Raw genomic sequence first — 16,547 nt, forward strand, 5'->3', positions numbered from 1 at the left:
GTTTGTTTCAGGTTTGTGTTTTGTTTTTGTTTTTACTATGCAACTGTGTCAATGTATGGTTTTTCAACAGCAGGGAGGAGGAGCAAAGTGGCGAAAATCAAGTCTTCCTGCCATTTTGTTCTCAACCCCTGTGTTATTGGACTCGTTTGTCGTGGGTTAAGTGTCAGAGACAGTAAACTTAGCATTAGTTAAGATGTCTGAGAGCCAAGATAGATATCTCATGCTAGTTCCAGTTAAAACCCTGGTTTTTCTCTTTAAATGTGCAAAGCAAAGAAATGGAAGAAGCGGTAACTCAAAATGAAAACCAGAACCTGAGGTGGGGAAGCCAGGCAGGTCGCTGGTCCCTGAAAAGGGTTGTGCAAAAGGTTCTCCCTTCTGCTTGAGCTTTCACTGTTAATACACATTTGCAGAGTGAATAAGGGAAGACTTGACTGTAGTTTAAATACTTGTTGTGAAATCAAACTGTGAATCTACTTTTCCTACCTCGTCTTTCCTCATTTTGCACTGTCCACTCTCCTCCCTTTCCATGGGACAGTAGAGATGCGTGCTCCCTGATGTGCTCCTTATCTGCAGACCAAGTCTTCCCCTATTTGTTGGCATCATTCCTTGAGATTAGTTAAGGTCAAAGTTATTACATTTCTCTTTCTTTCGAAGGACACTGTAAATTGTTTGAGCTTCTTCTACTTAGACAACATTAAACAAGGTTGAAAGACCTGTTTTTCCTTCCTTGCTCATTTTGAATTTCATTTGAATTGCATTTGTGAAACCAGGGTGGTCGTGTGTGTGTGTGTGTGTGTGTGTGTGTGTGTGTATTTACACATTTGTATTTAAACTGATGGAGAGGAAAGGCCAGGACAAAATTAATAAACTCCCTCAACAGTTTGAAATTTTTCTTTAAAGATAGAAGCAGAATGGGGGTTAATAAGCGTATGAAGCATTACCAAACTATCCGTGAGTGAGATTTCAATTCAAATGAAGTTTTGTGAGAATCTATAGATAGATTCCAAATTATAAAAATTGAAATAAATACATATTTCCAAGTTTCCATTTAAAAATTCATTTCTGAAAATAATTAGAAATATTTAATATTATTAATATTTTCTTTTGAAAATCACATATAATACTTACCTGCTTAATGACTAGAACACCCACAAGTCTGTAAGAGTTTAACATAGCCCCCAGAACGATAGAAATTCTTCAAAATAATCCAGGTTCTAAATCATTAGGTCTTTGAATCTTTGTTCTTGGCTATATCCGTTAGTACTGTGGTTACCAATTCTTTCCTTTATGGCTGCAAACACATAGCAAAGTATTTTTGGTAGAATTAGGTATCCATTGGAACGAGGATTTTTTTGACTTGGTTAGTTCTCATTACATTTCTTTTGCACAAGAAAAGAACTACCTATTTTCCTTTTAATGGAAAGTTAGGTTGGCTCACAATGCCTGAATTAAAAATGAGGTTATTTTGAAAGTTTAAAACGTCCTATATGTAGCACATTAACTGCAGATATTAAGATTTGTAAGAATCCTCACAAGTCACATAGATGAGACCTCTTTTCTCCATGCCTCCTCTGGGTACAGAACCTCATCACCAGCCCCTTGACCCCATCCCCAGTGATCCAGACTTCTGGCTGCAGGTACAAACTCAAGGTGAATGATGCCCACGGAGGAAACTTAAAATCATAGGTTTACAGGCATGCTCTTCCAACGCAACTATCTGAAGGACAAAAAATATCACAGCCTATGAAATGTAACAAAACCACCTGTTAAAGAATATGTGTGGCATAATAATTTTAGTCTGAGTACTAGCATCTTGTCAGTTTATCCCAACCTCTTGAGCCTGTAGTTGAGCCAAAAATCTCCTGAGCCAAGCTTTCCCGCAAGATTTCCTGTACTTCCTGTTTCTATGTGAGACAGAAATACCATGAGAATGACCTTTCTTGTGGTATTTTTGCACTTCTACCCTGGGATGAAGATAATCCCATATTGGGGAGAATTTTTTTTTAATTCTGCAAACTTTTCAATTTTCAAATCTTCAAACAAAGTAGACTCCTTCTTGGGAAGGAAAATTTGAGATGCTGCTTGCTTGGCCCTAACTCATCTCCACTAGGAAGTATTCATGTTCAATGATCCAACATTTTGTAACTTCTCTAAGATATTTTTTACAAGGAAACAATTTGTTACAAGGAAACAATACAGAGAACACAGTGGAAATTTATATGCTTGGATTTTTAAAAATGTCATTCTGAAAGAAATGTTCCACGAAAAGTTGTATTCTTAATGCATTAGTGTATGTGACATATTATATCATATATTTGTTTTCTTTGTTCTTAACCCCTTTGTTCCAAGGGTCAGGATATCCTGATGCTAAGTACTATTGCAAAATAACTGAACAAAAATAAAAATAGTCAAACACTTAGGAAACTCTTCAGTTGTTATGTCAAGGAAGTTTGTGACTGAGGAGTGAGTTTAAGACATTATTCAGGAAATATGCTCATAGAGTGCAACGGCCTACATGTGCTTTTTAAATAAAATCATTTCAAATCTAGAGAGCTTTGATGCCTACGTGTGATACAAGCATAAGATCTGGAAGGGCTGTCAAACATGATGGAAGCATCACACTGATTCTTAAGTCCCTTTATCTCTTAACAAAGAGGGAAGTTAGGGGCTTCTGGGTGGCTGAGTCATTTAAGCATCTGACTCTTGATTTCGGCTCAGGTCATGATCTCACAGTTCGTGAGTTCGAGCCCTGAGTCTGGCTCTGCACTGTGTCAGCATGGAGCCTGCTTGGAATTCTCTCTCCCTCTCTTTCTGTCCCTACCCCACTCATGTGCTCGCTCTCTCTCTCTCTCTCTCTCTCTCTCTCTCAAAATAAATAAATTAACTTTATTTTAAAAAAAAAAAGGCTCATCTTTCTCATAAGTGGAACACTGATTTTTCCCAAATTGGGCTAAGTGAATATGTAGTTGTTATAGGAAGAGCTGTCTGATTAATATTTCAATAATGAAATTCACAAGCAGCAGTGTCTTCAGTGTCTTTTATTGTTATTTTATACCCTCAAAGATGTTGATGCTTCCTCACCTAGTAGGAAAGAAAGTAGGTTTACCAGTGTATTTTTCCATCCAGAAAAAGAGAAAAGCCATTTAACTCAGTGTGGAAAACTAAACTTATTAACCCTAGATTTAGAGGAATAATAACAACAACAAAATTACAGTAGCCTTTGCTGGTTTCACATTGTAAAAAATGACGTGAGGGCAATGAAAATAAAACACACCTTACAACGGTCTTTTTCCTTTCCCCGAAGTCTCCTCTTCTCTCCCCTGAAGAAACATCAAATGACTGTGTGATAAACATGCCCCGCAAGGAATGTAGAACAGGAGCAACAGATTGTACATCAGCAAAACAAAATGCCAAGCAAAATAAAGCCCTTTGCAATGGCAGAGATGTGAAGAGGAGAAAAAGATGGGCTTGTTGCAATGACCGCCAAGAAAACAGGAGCTAGCCACGTGAATGTTCAACTTCAAATTGTTCCTACAAACCCAATTTGCTGACAAAAGTGCCCAACACAATACCACCCCACTTTCATTTATGTCTGGGGCTTTTCACATAAGCTACAGGGGGCACCCCCTTCTGTTGTGTGGTTCTGACTTGCAGGGCTGGCTTCTCCACCTGAGCCGTGGGACCCGGCTTGCGCCTGGCCCAGGACTGTCCTCAGCTGAACCCCTCGCAGGTGGGGGCACAGCAGTTAGCGACCCAAATATCAAGTCCACAGCGCTCTGTCTCTGGAAAGTGGATCTTCAACACTCTCTCCTTTCTTTCCAGTGCCACGTACGCCCCCCCCCCCATGAATAGCCTTTAAAATGATTACAGTTTTCTTTGCGAGGGGGTTTTAACAAGCCCAGGGTACCTATCCAGACTACGCAACCCCACTGCACGATCGCGTGAGGATCTTGGTGCTTCCCTAATTCACTTCTTTCAGAGTTAGCTTTGGGATGTGATTCAATGTTATTTCCCTTCCAGCTGAAGGGCGGCTGAGGTTACGAAGGGATTTGACCAATAGGCCAAAACCCAGTTAGGTTTGCTGAGAACCCAGTGACAGCGAGGGGGAGGGGTGTGGGGGAGGGGAGTGTGTGAACTGTGGGGTGAGGACCCATCCCAGAGCCTTCTGCCTAACCCCATCCCAGTGCAGACGTGGGGGACAGACAAGGTGGCCCCCCGCCAGTCCTTCCAGAGAGCAGCAGCTGCAAATCGGTTCTGCCAGTGCTCAACTTCCCGTTTTCCGAGAGCTCCTTGGGACTTGCGGGGCTAGAGCCAGGGAAGCTTCTAGGCTTCCTGCACCACGGAGCGGGGGGAGGGGGGCGCACTCTTCACCTGACACCTTCAGATAACCGACCGGCCTCTGGAGGAGCCCTCGGAGAAGCTGGCAAAGGGGGAGCCCCGCTTCTTGGCCTGGAGACAAGCCACTTGACAAACTTTGACAAGCACCAGAGGAGAGCGGAGAACAAATGAATCCGAAGAGGACAGGCAAACGCTAGAGCCTCGATGGCTTTCCCCCCAGCAGCCGTCCCAGCGGCGGCCTGGGATTAATTAAGCGCGGTGCCGCCAGTGCCCGGGAGAGCTGGGGGGGGGGGGGGAAGTGCGCTCGTCTCCAAGGAGCGAGCGCGGTGGCACTTCTCACCGGCGAGAAACCTGGGCAAGTGAGTCGCCGCGTCGTCAGTGTTTGCGAGCGCCTGAGCGACAGGGAGGCTGTGCCAGGCTGGAGGAGGCTTGCCTTTCCGGAGCTGGAGGAGATTTCCCGGGGCTTCGCCTTCCCCTGCCTGGGAAGACTCTCCCGTCTGGCGGCGGCGGCGGCCGCGGCGGCCCCGGCAGCAGCGGCCCCAGCTGCTCCGCGGGGGGACGGGGCAGAATGCCTGTCCTCGAGCGCTACTTCCACTCGGCAGAGCTGGGCAGGAGGTGGACGGCCCCAGAAGGTGTGCTGCCCTCCTCCGCGGGCGGCCGGCCGGGGTGCCAGCAGGGGCCGCTGCCCTGGGACTTGCCCGAGATGATCAGGATGGTAAAGCTGGTCTGGAAATCCAAAAGTGAGCTGCAGGCGACCAAACAGAGAGGCGTTCTGGAGAACGAAGATGCTCTCCACAGCTTCGCAGGTAAATTGTGAGGTGCGAGAGGTAACAGGGCCAAGTCCGATTGCTTTGGGTCCCTGCCGTGCAGAGCCCGAGCCAGAAAAACGGGAGAAGGAAGGAAGACCACTTGCAGCACGGGGTTCGAGGGCTGTGATTAATGAATGTTTGCTCCATCGTAGGAAGGCATCTTTAAAATTAAGAAGGATGTGGTAGGAGGAGCATTAACAGACTGGGGATCCAGTAACCTGGGCTCTGGGCTCCGCTCACACTTGCTTGCCCTGCGGCTTAAACAAGTGAAATTTCCTGAACTTCAGTCCCCCCAAAAGAAGGTGGAGGTGGAATTAGATGTTCTTTACTGGCGATCCTGCCCCTGCAATTCCTTATTGGCAAGTCAGAATTCTCTCCCAGACGATATTCTTCCTGGGCTGCTTTTTGTAACGCTTTTTATAAAGTAAAATACGTTTCCCGATCTTTAACTATGGAGCTACGGCATGTATCGTGTTCCCAAGACTGAGTGGTCTGGAAGCTTTGCATGTCCTGGGAAAGTTGGCAAACTTCCTTGCCTCGATTTCCCCTTTGGAGGTGACGATCAATAATACAGATTCCCCCATTGATACCAGGAAAAATCAACTCCCTCACAAATGTGGAAATGATGACTCATAGGGACTTTGTCATGTTATAAGAATGTGCTGTGTTTAGGACAGTTGTGGAGAACCTTTCTGACAGCCGGCACCACAACCACCAGGACAGCTAGGATCCCTGCGAAGGATCCCAAAAGGCTCTGATAAAACCGTAAACTAAGAAACCGTAACTGGTCGCAGGGTGCTCTCTTCCTTTGGGGAATGTGTTGGTAGCTATTTGGAAAGTGGTGGTTCACTTTAGAAGAACAAATACGAGCGTGTGTTTATGCATTTGAAGTCTTGGCTAGCCCTATGCAACAGAATCCTGACATACCGTTGGTGGTGAGAGGTAGGAGCCTAGACGGGACAGATAGACCAAAAATTACCTCTCTTCCTACATGGAAAGGGACTAAGAAGTCAAAATGCAGCTAATCTGATTTTTAACAATTTATGTAGAAACTTTTGTAAGTTGCCTAATGATCTAAAAAGAATATCATTACAAAATAATGTTCTGGACCAAAAAAAAAAAAAAAAAAGACTTGAAAGGAAGGGGAAAAATAGTGTTGGTCTCTAGTAAACATGAGTACTTAGGGATGAGAAGAAAACCAGTGAGACTGAGGTTTATGTGGCAAATTGGAGATGAATGCCCAGGGAAACGGGTCTTGGTCAGAAGAAATGAGGTAATGCCAAAGCCATCCGTATTTCATGGGAGTCGTACAAGACAGATGGAAAAACCCACCTGGACAGACAACTTCACTGTGACACTTCAACTGTTACCACTCTTGGTTTGTTTCAGTAAATTAAGTGATTAAAATTCGTATTTCAAATTGCGCTTTTGATAAAGTTACCTAATTCAACAGCCGTTAGCGCGTGTTGGGGATAGGTTTATGTTGTTATTTGTACTATAGGTGGGTGGGGGGTTAATTCTTGAAAAAAGCAGTACTACAGACAGAAAATAGAACTTCTGTGACTCTTTCTCACTTAAAAGGAACATTTTTCAGGACGTTGCAAAGCTGACTAGTGGAGTCTTAATTTATCCCTGGACCACTGCCTCACTCGCAGTGGAATCTCTCAGCAGCCACTTTGGCTCCCGGACAGGCTGTTCCCTGGTCTGCTGTCCCCTTTGTCCTGTTTGCAGGATACCTTCTCCAAGGAGGTCTGCCTCTTCTTCTTCTTCCCTCCCTGCCCCGGCATTCTCAGGGAGATGAGGGGCTCTCCCTTCCTGTCATGGGCATGAGAACTTGTCATCCACGTATGCAGCCTGAGCCATGTGGTGCAGCCCCAAAGACAAGTTGCTTCACTTTCCAAATTGTCTCCTACTTCCTCCCGTCCGTCCTGTCCTTGATGCTGAAGCTCCTCCCCGAATCAGGTGTTCTGTGCCATTCTACCCAGAACAGCGTGACAGTGAGGGTCTCAGGAACGCTTGAAGAATAGTTCCAAAAATCTGGCGTGTTTCCATTTTTAGAAAGACAGGGTTTAGGCTGTATTCAGTTAGTGTACAGGTTTTATGGTAGAAAGCTTGTCAAAAAGACACCAAGACATATAATGATCTCTCTCTCTCACTATCTCTCTTTCTCTCTCAACCTCGCTCTCTCTCTCTCATCTGACCCTTGCCTCAGAACTCTCACACAATTCATATTTTGACAGTGCTAACAACTTCCTGTTCCTCAAAATGCGTCAAGTGGTGCCCTATCTCTGAGCTTTGCCTAGTGCTTGGAATGTCTTTCTTTGACTTAGCCAACTAAAAATGCTTTAATTCAGGGGCGCCTGCGTGGCTCAGTCGGTTAAGCATCTGACTGTTGATCTTACAGTTTGTGGGATCCAACCCCATATCAGGGTCCGAGCTGACACAGAACCTGCTTGAGATTCTCTCTCTCCCTCTCTCTCTGTCTCTGTCTCTCTCTCTCAAAATAAATAAATAAATAAATAAATAAATAAATAAAATTTTTAAAAAATAAAAGTGAAAATAAATAAAACAGGGCACCAGGGTGGCTCAGTTGGTTAAGCATCCGATTTCAGCTCAGGTCATGATCTCACAGTTCGTGGGGTTGAGCCCCACATTGGGCTCTGTGCTGACAGCTCAGAGCCTGGAACTGCTTTGGATTCTGTGTCTCCCTCTCTCTCTGCCCCTCCCCCACTCTCTCTCTCTCTCTCTCTCTCTCTCTCTCTCTCAACAATAAATTTTTTAAAAAAGATTAAAAAAATTTTAGTAAAATAATAAATAAATAAATAAATAAATAAATTTTAATTCAAACCACAAAGTCCACTTCAAACATCCCTTTCTTTGTAAGGGCTTTCCTGCTCTCCACCCCCATGCCCGGGCATCTTCCCCCACAGTCGTTTGTTTCCTCCTCTCTGCTATCTGTACCTGTATAGATGTTACATTTGTATCACACAATATATTTGCCATGCTATAACCACACACAAGAAAACTGAAAGCTAAAACATTCTATGTATATTTTCACTGCTTGTGGTAACTGATACATAGGTTTACATGTTTTAAAAACCATGAAATTGCAGAAGTTCCAAATAGAACCAATAGTCTTCAAGACTTTAGAGGTGGATATCACTGTTTTTTAGTAAGTTGAATGTAACCTTAAAGCCTCCAGCTCTTCTTTTCTTTACGGAGGGGCATCCTTATTTTCGTTCATACATCTCACACAAGACTGGGACTTGGTTTCTCACAAGTATAATGGAAAAGTGTTCTGAGATTTTGCTTAGGTAATAAAGGCAGACAGCAAAAGAATTTGTGGGAAAATAAATGCATAAATATGTATTCATGAGAGGCTTTAAGATGAGCTTCACTAAATTGTGAGTGATGGACGACAGACCGGAACAGTGTCCCCTGAAGGGAGCAAGGACGTGCGAGAGAGGAGGTTACATGTATGAACATCTTCCTTCCAGCTTCAGATGGGCGTTGGCTGGAAACTAACAGTGACTGTCATAGCGATAGGCTGGAGGAGGGAATGGGGGACGACAGGAAGAAGTGGGGCTCGTCATCTTCACATGTTGTGCATCTGGGCTTTGGTGGAGGCACTGTTTGCTCTGGAGAGAGCTCTGGAAGTGATCAGCATGCCCAAAGTTGGTGCACCAACTCAGTTCATTGGATCATATCCAACTGTTTAATTTTCTTAATACTCACATTGTTTTCCCTTTATGAAACAAAGGATGGTCTAATTATCTAGTTAATCCAAAGAGGTGAAGAGTGGATTAGAGACTAAACAACTTGTCTGGGGTCACATACTGACCCTGTGTTAGAACCAGAACAGGATCTCCATCACCCAGCTGTAGTCCACAAAACTGACACAAGTCAGGCACAGGCTAGGTTATTTAAAGTTAACTAAGACATTGTTTTATTGATTATATGTAAAGGTAAAAACATAGGAACTCATGATATAATACAAATCTTGGTCAAACCAGAAAAATTATATTACCATGCAAAATAAGCTAGACAATTGTGCCTTTACATTTTTCTACTATTTTGAGGGCTTTAGTTTTAGATCCAAGCTTCAAGTGCTGGGAAGGCCCAGGGGAAGATTCCCCATCTATCATCAAAAAAAAAAAAAAAAAAAAAAAAGTAAGCTTTAAAGCATGGTGGTGGTAGCATGCCCAGGAGGGGGTTCTGGGGAGGGAGAAGAAGGGCAGGAAATAAATAGGCAGTTTCTCAAATGCAGTAAGTGCAAGCATTAGTCTAATTGTGATTCTCGGCAGCAACCTAAAGCTAGACATCTCCTAACAGAGCTTGTTCTCAGTTGAATAAATAATTTTATTTTGGAATTCAACCAAATAACTACAAATTCTATAGCCACAGAACTTACCTTTCTTTTGGTGTCTCTGGTCTAAATTTTACATTATTTACTTATTTATTAAGCTTGTGCTCATTTCAATAGCCTTTGGTATCAGAAAAATATAAAAATACCTAACTCCCTAAAAATATATATATTTTCCCCATGCCATTGTAACTTTCCCAGCCTTTCCAGGAGAATAAAATATCAGAAATTTGCTTTATACTTCGCTCTAAAAATTAAACCACCTCAGAGGAAAAAAATCTCCAAAAGAATTCTTTGATTCCAAAACTCTACAATTCAAATTGACATTCAAAGTACTATTTTAAAGTACCTCAAGTATCAAGCATAATATAAATATATTGAAGATTGAACATTCTTATGATTATAAGTCAAGGAGCATTTATTGGATGTTTAATGTATGCCAGCGACTGCTAAGCTCTAGGAACTCAGGGAAGAATCAAATGCTTATCAAGAGAAGAACAATTATAAATTGGTGAACGGGAGTTCTATCTACAGCATCTATGTGAAAACAAGCATTCATTGGTTTAAACCTTTCTGTCAACTCCAAGTATTGGCAATAAAAGTGGTGAAATTCAGGGGCGCCTGGGTGGTGCAGTCGGTTAAGCGTCCGACTTCAGCCAGGTCACGATCTCACGGTCCGTGAGTTCGAGCCCCGCGTCAGGCTCTGGGCTGATGGCTCGGAGCCTGGAGCCTGTTTCCGATTCTGTGTCTCCCTCTCTCTCTGCCCCTCCCCCGTTCATGCTCTGTCTCTCTCTGTCCCAAAAATAAATAAACGTTGAAAAAAAAAATTAAAAAAAAAAAGTGGTGAAATTCAAAATCATTTGTTAAAATTCAAACACATTTTCAATCACTCATCAGTATTAATGATCTCATTCAAAGCAGGACAAATTGCTTTGATCAAAGAATCAATGAGTCTTAACAGTAGATAACTTGACATTAATTCATAACATTTTTCTAAAATAACTACTTGTGCATTAGTTTGCACTCAATCTGTAGCTAAACTGGGTAATAATCGTTGACACTTGAATCTGTTTGTTTTTTTTAATTTATTTTAGAGAAAGAGTGTGTGAGTGGGAGAGAGAGGAGTAGAGGGAGAGAAAGAGAATCTCAAGTAGGCTCCACGCTAAGTGCAGAGCCCAGTGTAGGGCTCTATTCCACGACCCTGGGAACATGACCTGAGCCAAAATCAAGAGTTGAATGCTTGGCCGACTGAGCCACCAGGCACCCCTAATCTGTTCTTAAATCAGAATGCAAAATTGAGCAAAAACTGGAAGACAGCGTCTTACTTTCACTAAATCTTGTCCTTCACATGACTTCCTTATTTTTATAAATGACATGACCTCTGCAGAAACCCTTTTTCAAAACTGCTCTAACTGCCCAGTTCCAGTTGGTTCTAAGTCCATAATACAAATCAGTAGTACCAGAGTATTGGTGCAGTGCTGAGATTTTCAAATTTTTAAGTCTTACCTCTCTCACTCAAACTGTGTGAACCTGGGCAAATTATTTCACCTCTCTGTGCCTCAGTTGCCTCTTCTGTAAAAAGGGAATAATGATAGCACCTTCACAAAAGGTGAAGACTAAATGAGATAATACCAAGAAAAAAAGCCTAGAAAAGAGCCTAAGCCCTACTACATTCTCAGTAGATGTTAACTATTATAATTATTGGTATTATTGCTATTTTCTCAACAATACCTCATGCTCATCACCTGCTTTCTATTTAGTTCCATGGCCCTTGGCCAAACTTCATGTTTTCTTTATCATCTTGCAGTAGCTCCTAACTCTAGTACTCTCTCTACCCTTCTTCTTTTTTTTTTCTTTTTGATGTTTTATTTATTTTTGAGAGAGAGGGAGAGAGAAAACGTGAGTGGGGAACAGCTCTGCTTTGAGATCAGACTGTGATCAGATCAGACAGCCCATTGCGGGACTCAAACTGATGAACTGCAAGATCATGACCTGAGCCAAAGTTGGACGCTTAACTGACTGAGGCACCAACATGCCGTTCTCTACCCCTCTTCTTTCTACTGTGTGATTTAGATCAGTAACATCAAAAGAAAAATCAGAATATGTCTTGCCCTTCTTCAGAATCCTTCAGTGATACTCTATTGTCTGCAGAGAAAATCCAAATACTTTTATCCTGCATTTAAAGCTCTCCACAGTCTGGAACTAGCTCACTTTTCCCATCTTATTTGTCATTATTGCCCCATAAGCACTTGCATTCAACCCAGACAGTACAAGCATGCCACAGCTACATCCTGGCTTTCTGTTCATTGTTGACTTCCCTCCATGCCCCCAACTTCTGCCATTCCTTAAGACCCCACTCATATACCATTCCCTGCACAAAGCCTTCCTGAGGTTACTGAAGGAGTGTGTGTCTTTCTCTTTTGAAGTCTCACAGAACTTTCTCTGTATTTCTTTCACAAACAAATCACTTTGTCATAATTAATGTACATTTTCTTCCTTCCCTCCTGGCTTCTCAGCTTTTTGACAATCTGAAGAACATTCTATTTTCTTTGTGTTCTTCCTAACATCTTTCACACATTAGCCACTCAATACACTTCGATAAGTAAAAAAAAGGAAATTATCAGAAGGAACAAAATAGCTTACAATTTGCCATTAAATGCATGAATGAACATTTTTTTCTAGGCAAAGATTACTCAAGAAATATGAATTTAGTTATTCCTTTTAATGGAATCATTTTTAAGTTTATATTCTGGTAGAGGATCAGGATTAGTCATTATAGCTTTTAAAATAAAAGAAAAGAATACATGACAGTGGATTCCCCAACTATTAAAAAGGTATAAACTATGTACAAAACTAATATGAGACAGTTCTATATTCATATAGGGAAGTTGCAGTGCACTGATAATTATAAAATTTTAGAGCAAATGCATATAAATTGTGAATGCTTTTATATACTTTAAAAATAATTACTCTGTTCAGGCATTTTGGAACATTTTATATCAACTAAAGTTTGAAAAGTTGCTTTTTTTACAGATAACAGTCTGTATATTCCTCAACGTAATTTCAAAAATAGAATGCGGAAGGTGTGTGTTTACCCAGTCCTACAAATGAGCTTTTGAGGGGTTGGAGCTGAATGGAGGATGTTATTCCCACGTCCTCTGCTCTTTGCCTGGAAACAGTTTTTTTTTTCCTTTTCTTTCTTTCTTTCTTTCTTTCTTTCTTTTTTTCTTTCTTTCTTTCTTCCTTTCTTTCTTCTCTCTTTTTTTTTTAAAAAACAAGTCTGGTTAACTGAACAGCAGAGCATTGACTTTTGCATCTTACTAATTTCTAAAAGGAAAACATTAGAAGCTTTATTGTAAAAAGACCAAAATCTCCAAGTTATTTTTTTCACTCACAGAAGCAATGTAAAGAAGAGTGTGGTCTTTTCTATTACCTGATTTTTCTCACTCTTCAATTATCAATACACCTCATAGTATGTGGTAGGTATATATCACCCTATCAAAAAGAGGAAGCAGAACACAAAGTACTTGTGATTTAATACAGTGCCCTAGCCTAGATCTGTATACAGTGTAGACATCATTATTTCTTTTTCTATTTTTTCCCTGTCTTTCCATAAATTTCTCTTTAGAATTGACTTCAATCTCTAAAATGCTAAGAGACCACCCAAGAGGTGAGCTTTGTATCCTTCCGTTTGTCTTAAATTCCTTGAACTACAACATTATGAGAGAGTCTTTCTTCAGAATACTTCTTCTCACCTAAAAAATCTGCTTGGCATGATATGTTATAGATTATAAACCACGCCCCTGTCCTGAGCATTTTGTTATTCCCTCAGCTCTCACACACGTGCTGAGGGAAGACTAAAGAAGAGCCTTTAGGTCATGGTCCTTATCATTAGTAACAAGATAAAACTTAAAAGTAGGCCTTGTGTGCAATTGGAAGGCAGAGTCGACAAGACAAAGCAAGGTTTAGTTGTGTGTGGCCTTAAAAGTGAGTCCAAGGGGCCAGGCTGATTACAGAAAAATAAAATCCCTAGAGAGAAAGGGACAAATTTTTCAAAAGAGATTGAGTAGCAGTTGCATGTTCTTGATAGTAGAAATCGAAAGGTGGAAAACCAGAAAATTGTAAAATAAAATCAAGGTCAGTAGAGAGATCAAACAAAAATAAATGTAAGTAAATGTAATGAGAAATGTAATAAATGTGCCAAAATAAATGTAAATCTTTAGTTAAAGCATTCATAAGGAAAATTAAACAACCAAGGGCATCAAGACACATTTAGTGCAATAATTAGAACATCCTCAGATTTTCCTTTCTTCTAGAATTAAAGCCAAAGCACAAGACTCTTTTCTTACTTATTTCTGCATCTCTTTTGGATGGCACCCAAATATCTCACACAAATATAGATAACCTTGATGACAACTTCTGGAAACTGAAAGAGATATTTGTTTAGAGGATCTGTGTCAAAAATTCATTGAAAAGAGTTGATAGCTTTTGTTGAAAAAAAAAAGTTAGAAAGAGAAGAGAAAGAGACAAGTAAGGAGACAACCGTGGAGTACCAAGAAGAAGGAAGTGAAGTGAGATCACTACAAAGAAACTGGATCCAAGTAGAAGTGTAAACAAAAACATATAGAAATGAAAACAGTCACTGTTGAAGACAACTGTAGCAGAGATCTCAAATGTCCACACTGAAATGTGCAGTAAAATACAGCCTGTTTCTCTTCAACTAATCAAATCTTCCTCTTTAGCCCACCTGAATGGGATAAAAAAATTTGTATTTGCTCATTATCATGGTGGAGGTCAATCTTTTCCAGACTAAATTACTTCTTTTGGATAAATACTTCCCCTGCCCCTTGCTTTTCTGCAAGGTGGTTCTGGGTGATCGTGTGCCTTGGGCCCACGCACACCTATCTGAATGTGCCTACTGCACAAAATGCAAAATGCCAGCCTGAGATTGGGGAGCCAAGGCATGCTCATCTGACCACTGGGTTCTGTCTTTGACTCTCTTCCCCATAATTCTCCAGGGTGTCAGGAGTAGATGGCCTTACTTTGTGCCATATTCTCCTTCCCCAGAGAGAGCCTCTAGTGTGGAAGTGGCAAGAAACCATATCTGCCTGCCTAACTCTCAATGACAATGGGATCTAATGAGAGAATGTAGAGAGTCCCTTTATCTTTCCACAAAGACCAGTTTTCAAGTGTATTGTTCTGCTGCAAGCTCACACAAAAACCAACAAACCAAACAACAACAAAGGAAAGCAAGCAAACACAAAGACCCTTCTCACTCTGAGGGTCAATGATGAATCTTGACTCCCTCTTCAAAAAACACCACCTCCAGGGGCACCTGGGTGGCTCAGCTAGTTAAGCATCCGACTTCAGCTCAGGTCATGATCTAGCGGTTTGTGAGTTCGAGCCCCATGTCAGGCTCTGTGCTGACAGCTCAGAGCCTGGACCATGCTTCAGATTTTGCATCTCCCCCTCTCTCTGCCCCTCCACCACTAGTACTGTGTGACTCATTCTCAAAAATAAATTAAAAACATTAAAAAAAACAAAAACAAAAAAACCCACTATCTCCGTTACACACTGATTGAGCTACCATGTGCTGGGCCCGTACTTGAGTATTGCATATTCAATAGTATTTATTTTAGTTACATTCCTATGCACATGCTGGACCCAGTTATTCTACCCTATTACCTCTTTCTCTTTTGGTTACAATATACACATGCATTTCAGCAACCAATCTCAGGACTTCGACGCTGAAAAGTTCAACTGAATGACTGTAATACATGAAACAGAATGGGAACAAGTGACACCTTTCTGGTTGGTTTCCACATCAAAAGCTGAGGTTTTATATCTAATACAAATCTGAATTTCAATCATAAACATACAGTGCATTGTATTCTGGTCAGGTCTGATACATTTTCATTGCTTAAATGTGCTCATTGGAAATTTCTAAGAGGTATTCTCCTTTCTCTGCACTCTGGCTCCTAGAGAGAAGGATGGGAGGGATGGGAGATGCCAGGAGAAGTGAGGGTGATGAGGAATAAGGCTGCCAGCGCTGTAACAGGGAAAACAGCACTGTTTTCTTCTAGCTCTGTAACAGGAGTCATTATTACCTTTTCCATGGTAGCTGATATGAAGAACCATCTACCTCCCTCCCTGTTCTTCTGTCTATAAGTCATTCAAGGTTTATGTACACCTATCTTTTTGCCCTTAGTTTCTCCTTTGAATATTAGTTGAGTTCCACATTGCTTGTCTTGGTTCAACGTATCATTCTACAGTAGAACAAAAGAAAAGATTTCCTTGTCAGTTAAATAGGTATATAAAATCAAGAACTGTGAACTCATCAGATTCATCAACTCTAAAGCAATTTCTACCCCCTTTAGTCCTAAATGCCCTATTGTTTGATTTGGTGATAAACGCACTGTAGAATGTGAATAGATAAAATTGAACTAGAAAATTTTTGTTTTGAAAAAAAAATTTTTGAATGCCTCCACCCTCCAAAAATAATGAGAAACACTCTAGGAGGTCACAGAATAGAAAATGGTGTTTTAATGTCATATCCAAATATTTAGCATCTTCTACCATGCAAGAAGTCACAATTGAATAAGGACTTGTTCCTAACTCAGAAGAAATTGAGACCTCTATTTACTGGTTATTTATTCAAGATATTCAGAAAGGGAAATAAATCAAATTTCTATGTTTTTCTTGCAAAGCAATTAGATTGAATAATTATGGTTTGAGTGTCTACTCAGTGCATAGCATTGTGTTATGTGCCTGGGACGAAAGCAGAAGAAAAAGAAGTTATGACCTGTTAGATGAGACAGACATATAAACAACTCACTGATATCAAGGTAGAAAGGCATATGTCTCAAGATACAGTAGGAATAATACTCTGTGGAAACACTGAGGAAGGACAAAGACTGCTTATTCATAGGGAGGTAGTCTGGGGCCATATTACCAAAGACCTCATCTACCTTTCTAAGGAGTACATCCTCCAGGTACGAGAAGGCTTCAAATAATTTTAGTGGGAAGTGACATGATAA

General features: G+C 41.1%; 1 protein-coding gene across 3 annotated transcripts in view; it reads left to right on the top strand.

Moving 5' to 3' along the window:
• Positions 1–16,547, top strand: part of PDE7B (phosphodiesterase 7B) — a 321,880-nt gene that overhangs the window by 169,570 nt on the left and 135,763 nt on the right. The window contains exon 1 of one of the 3 annotated variants that reach the window (XM_030316411.1): positions 4,598–5,144. The exons of the other annotated variants lie outside the window; for them this stretch is intronic. Within the exon in view, the coding sequence (XP_030172271.1) occupies positions 4,907–5,144 (238 nt within the window). The 5' untranslated portion in view covers positions 4,598–4,906. Of the gene's footprint in view, positions 1–4,597; positions 5,145–16,547 lie in introns of those variants that run through there. 3 annotated transcript variants of the gene reach the window in all.

This window comes from Lynx canadensis, chromosome B2 (assembly GCF_007474595.2).
Source record: "Lynx canadensis isolate LIC74 chromosome B2, mLynCan4.pri.v2, whole genome shotgun sequence".
In the NCBI taxonomy this organism is placed as follows: Eukaryota; Metazoa; Chordata; class Mammalia; order Carnivora; family Felidae; genus Lynx; species Lynx canadensis.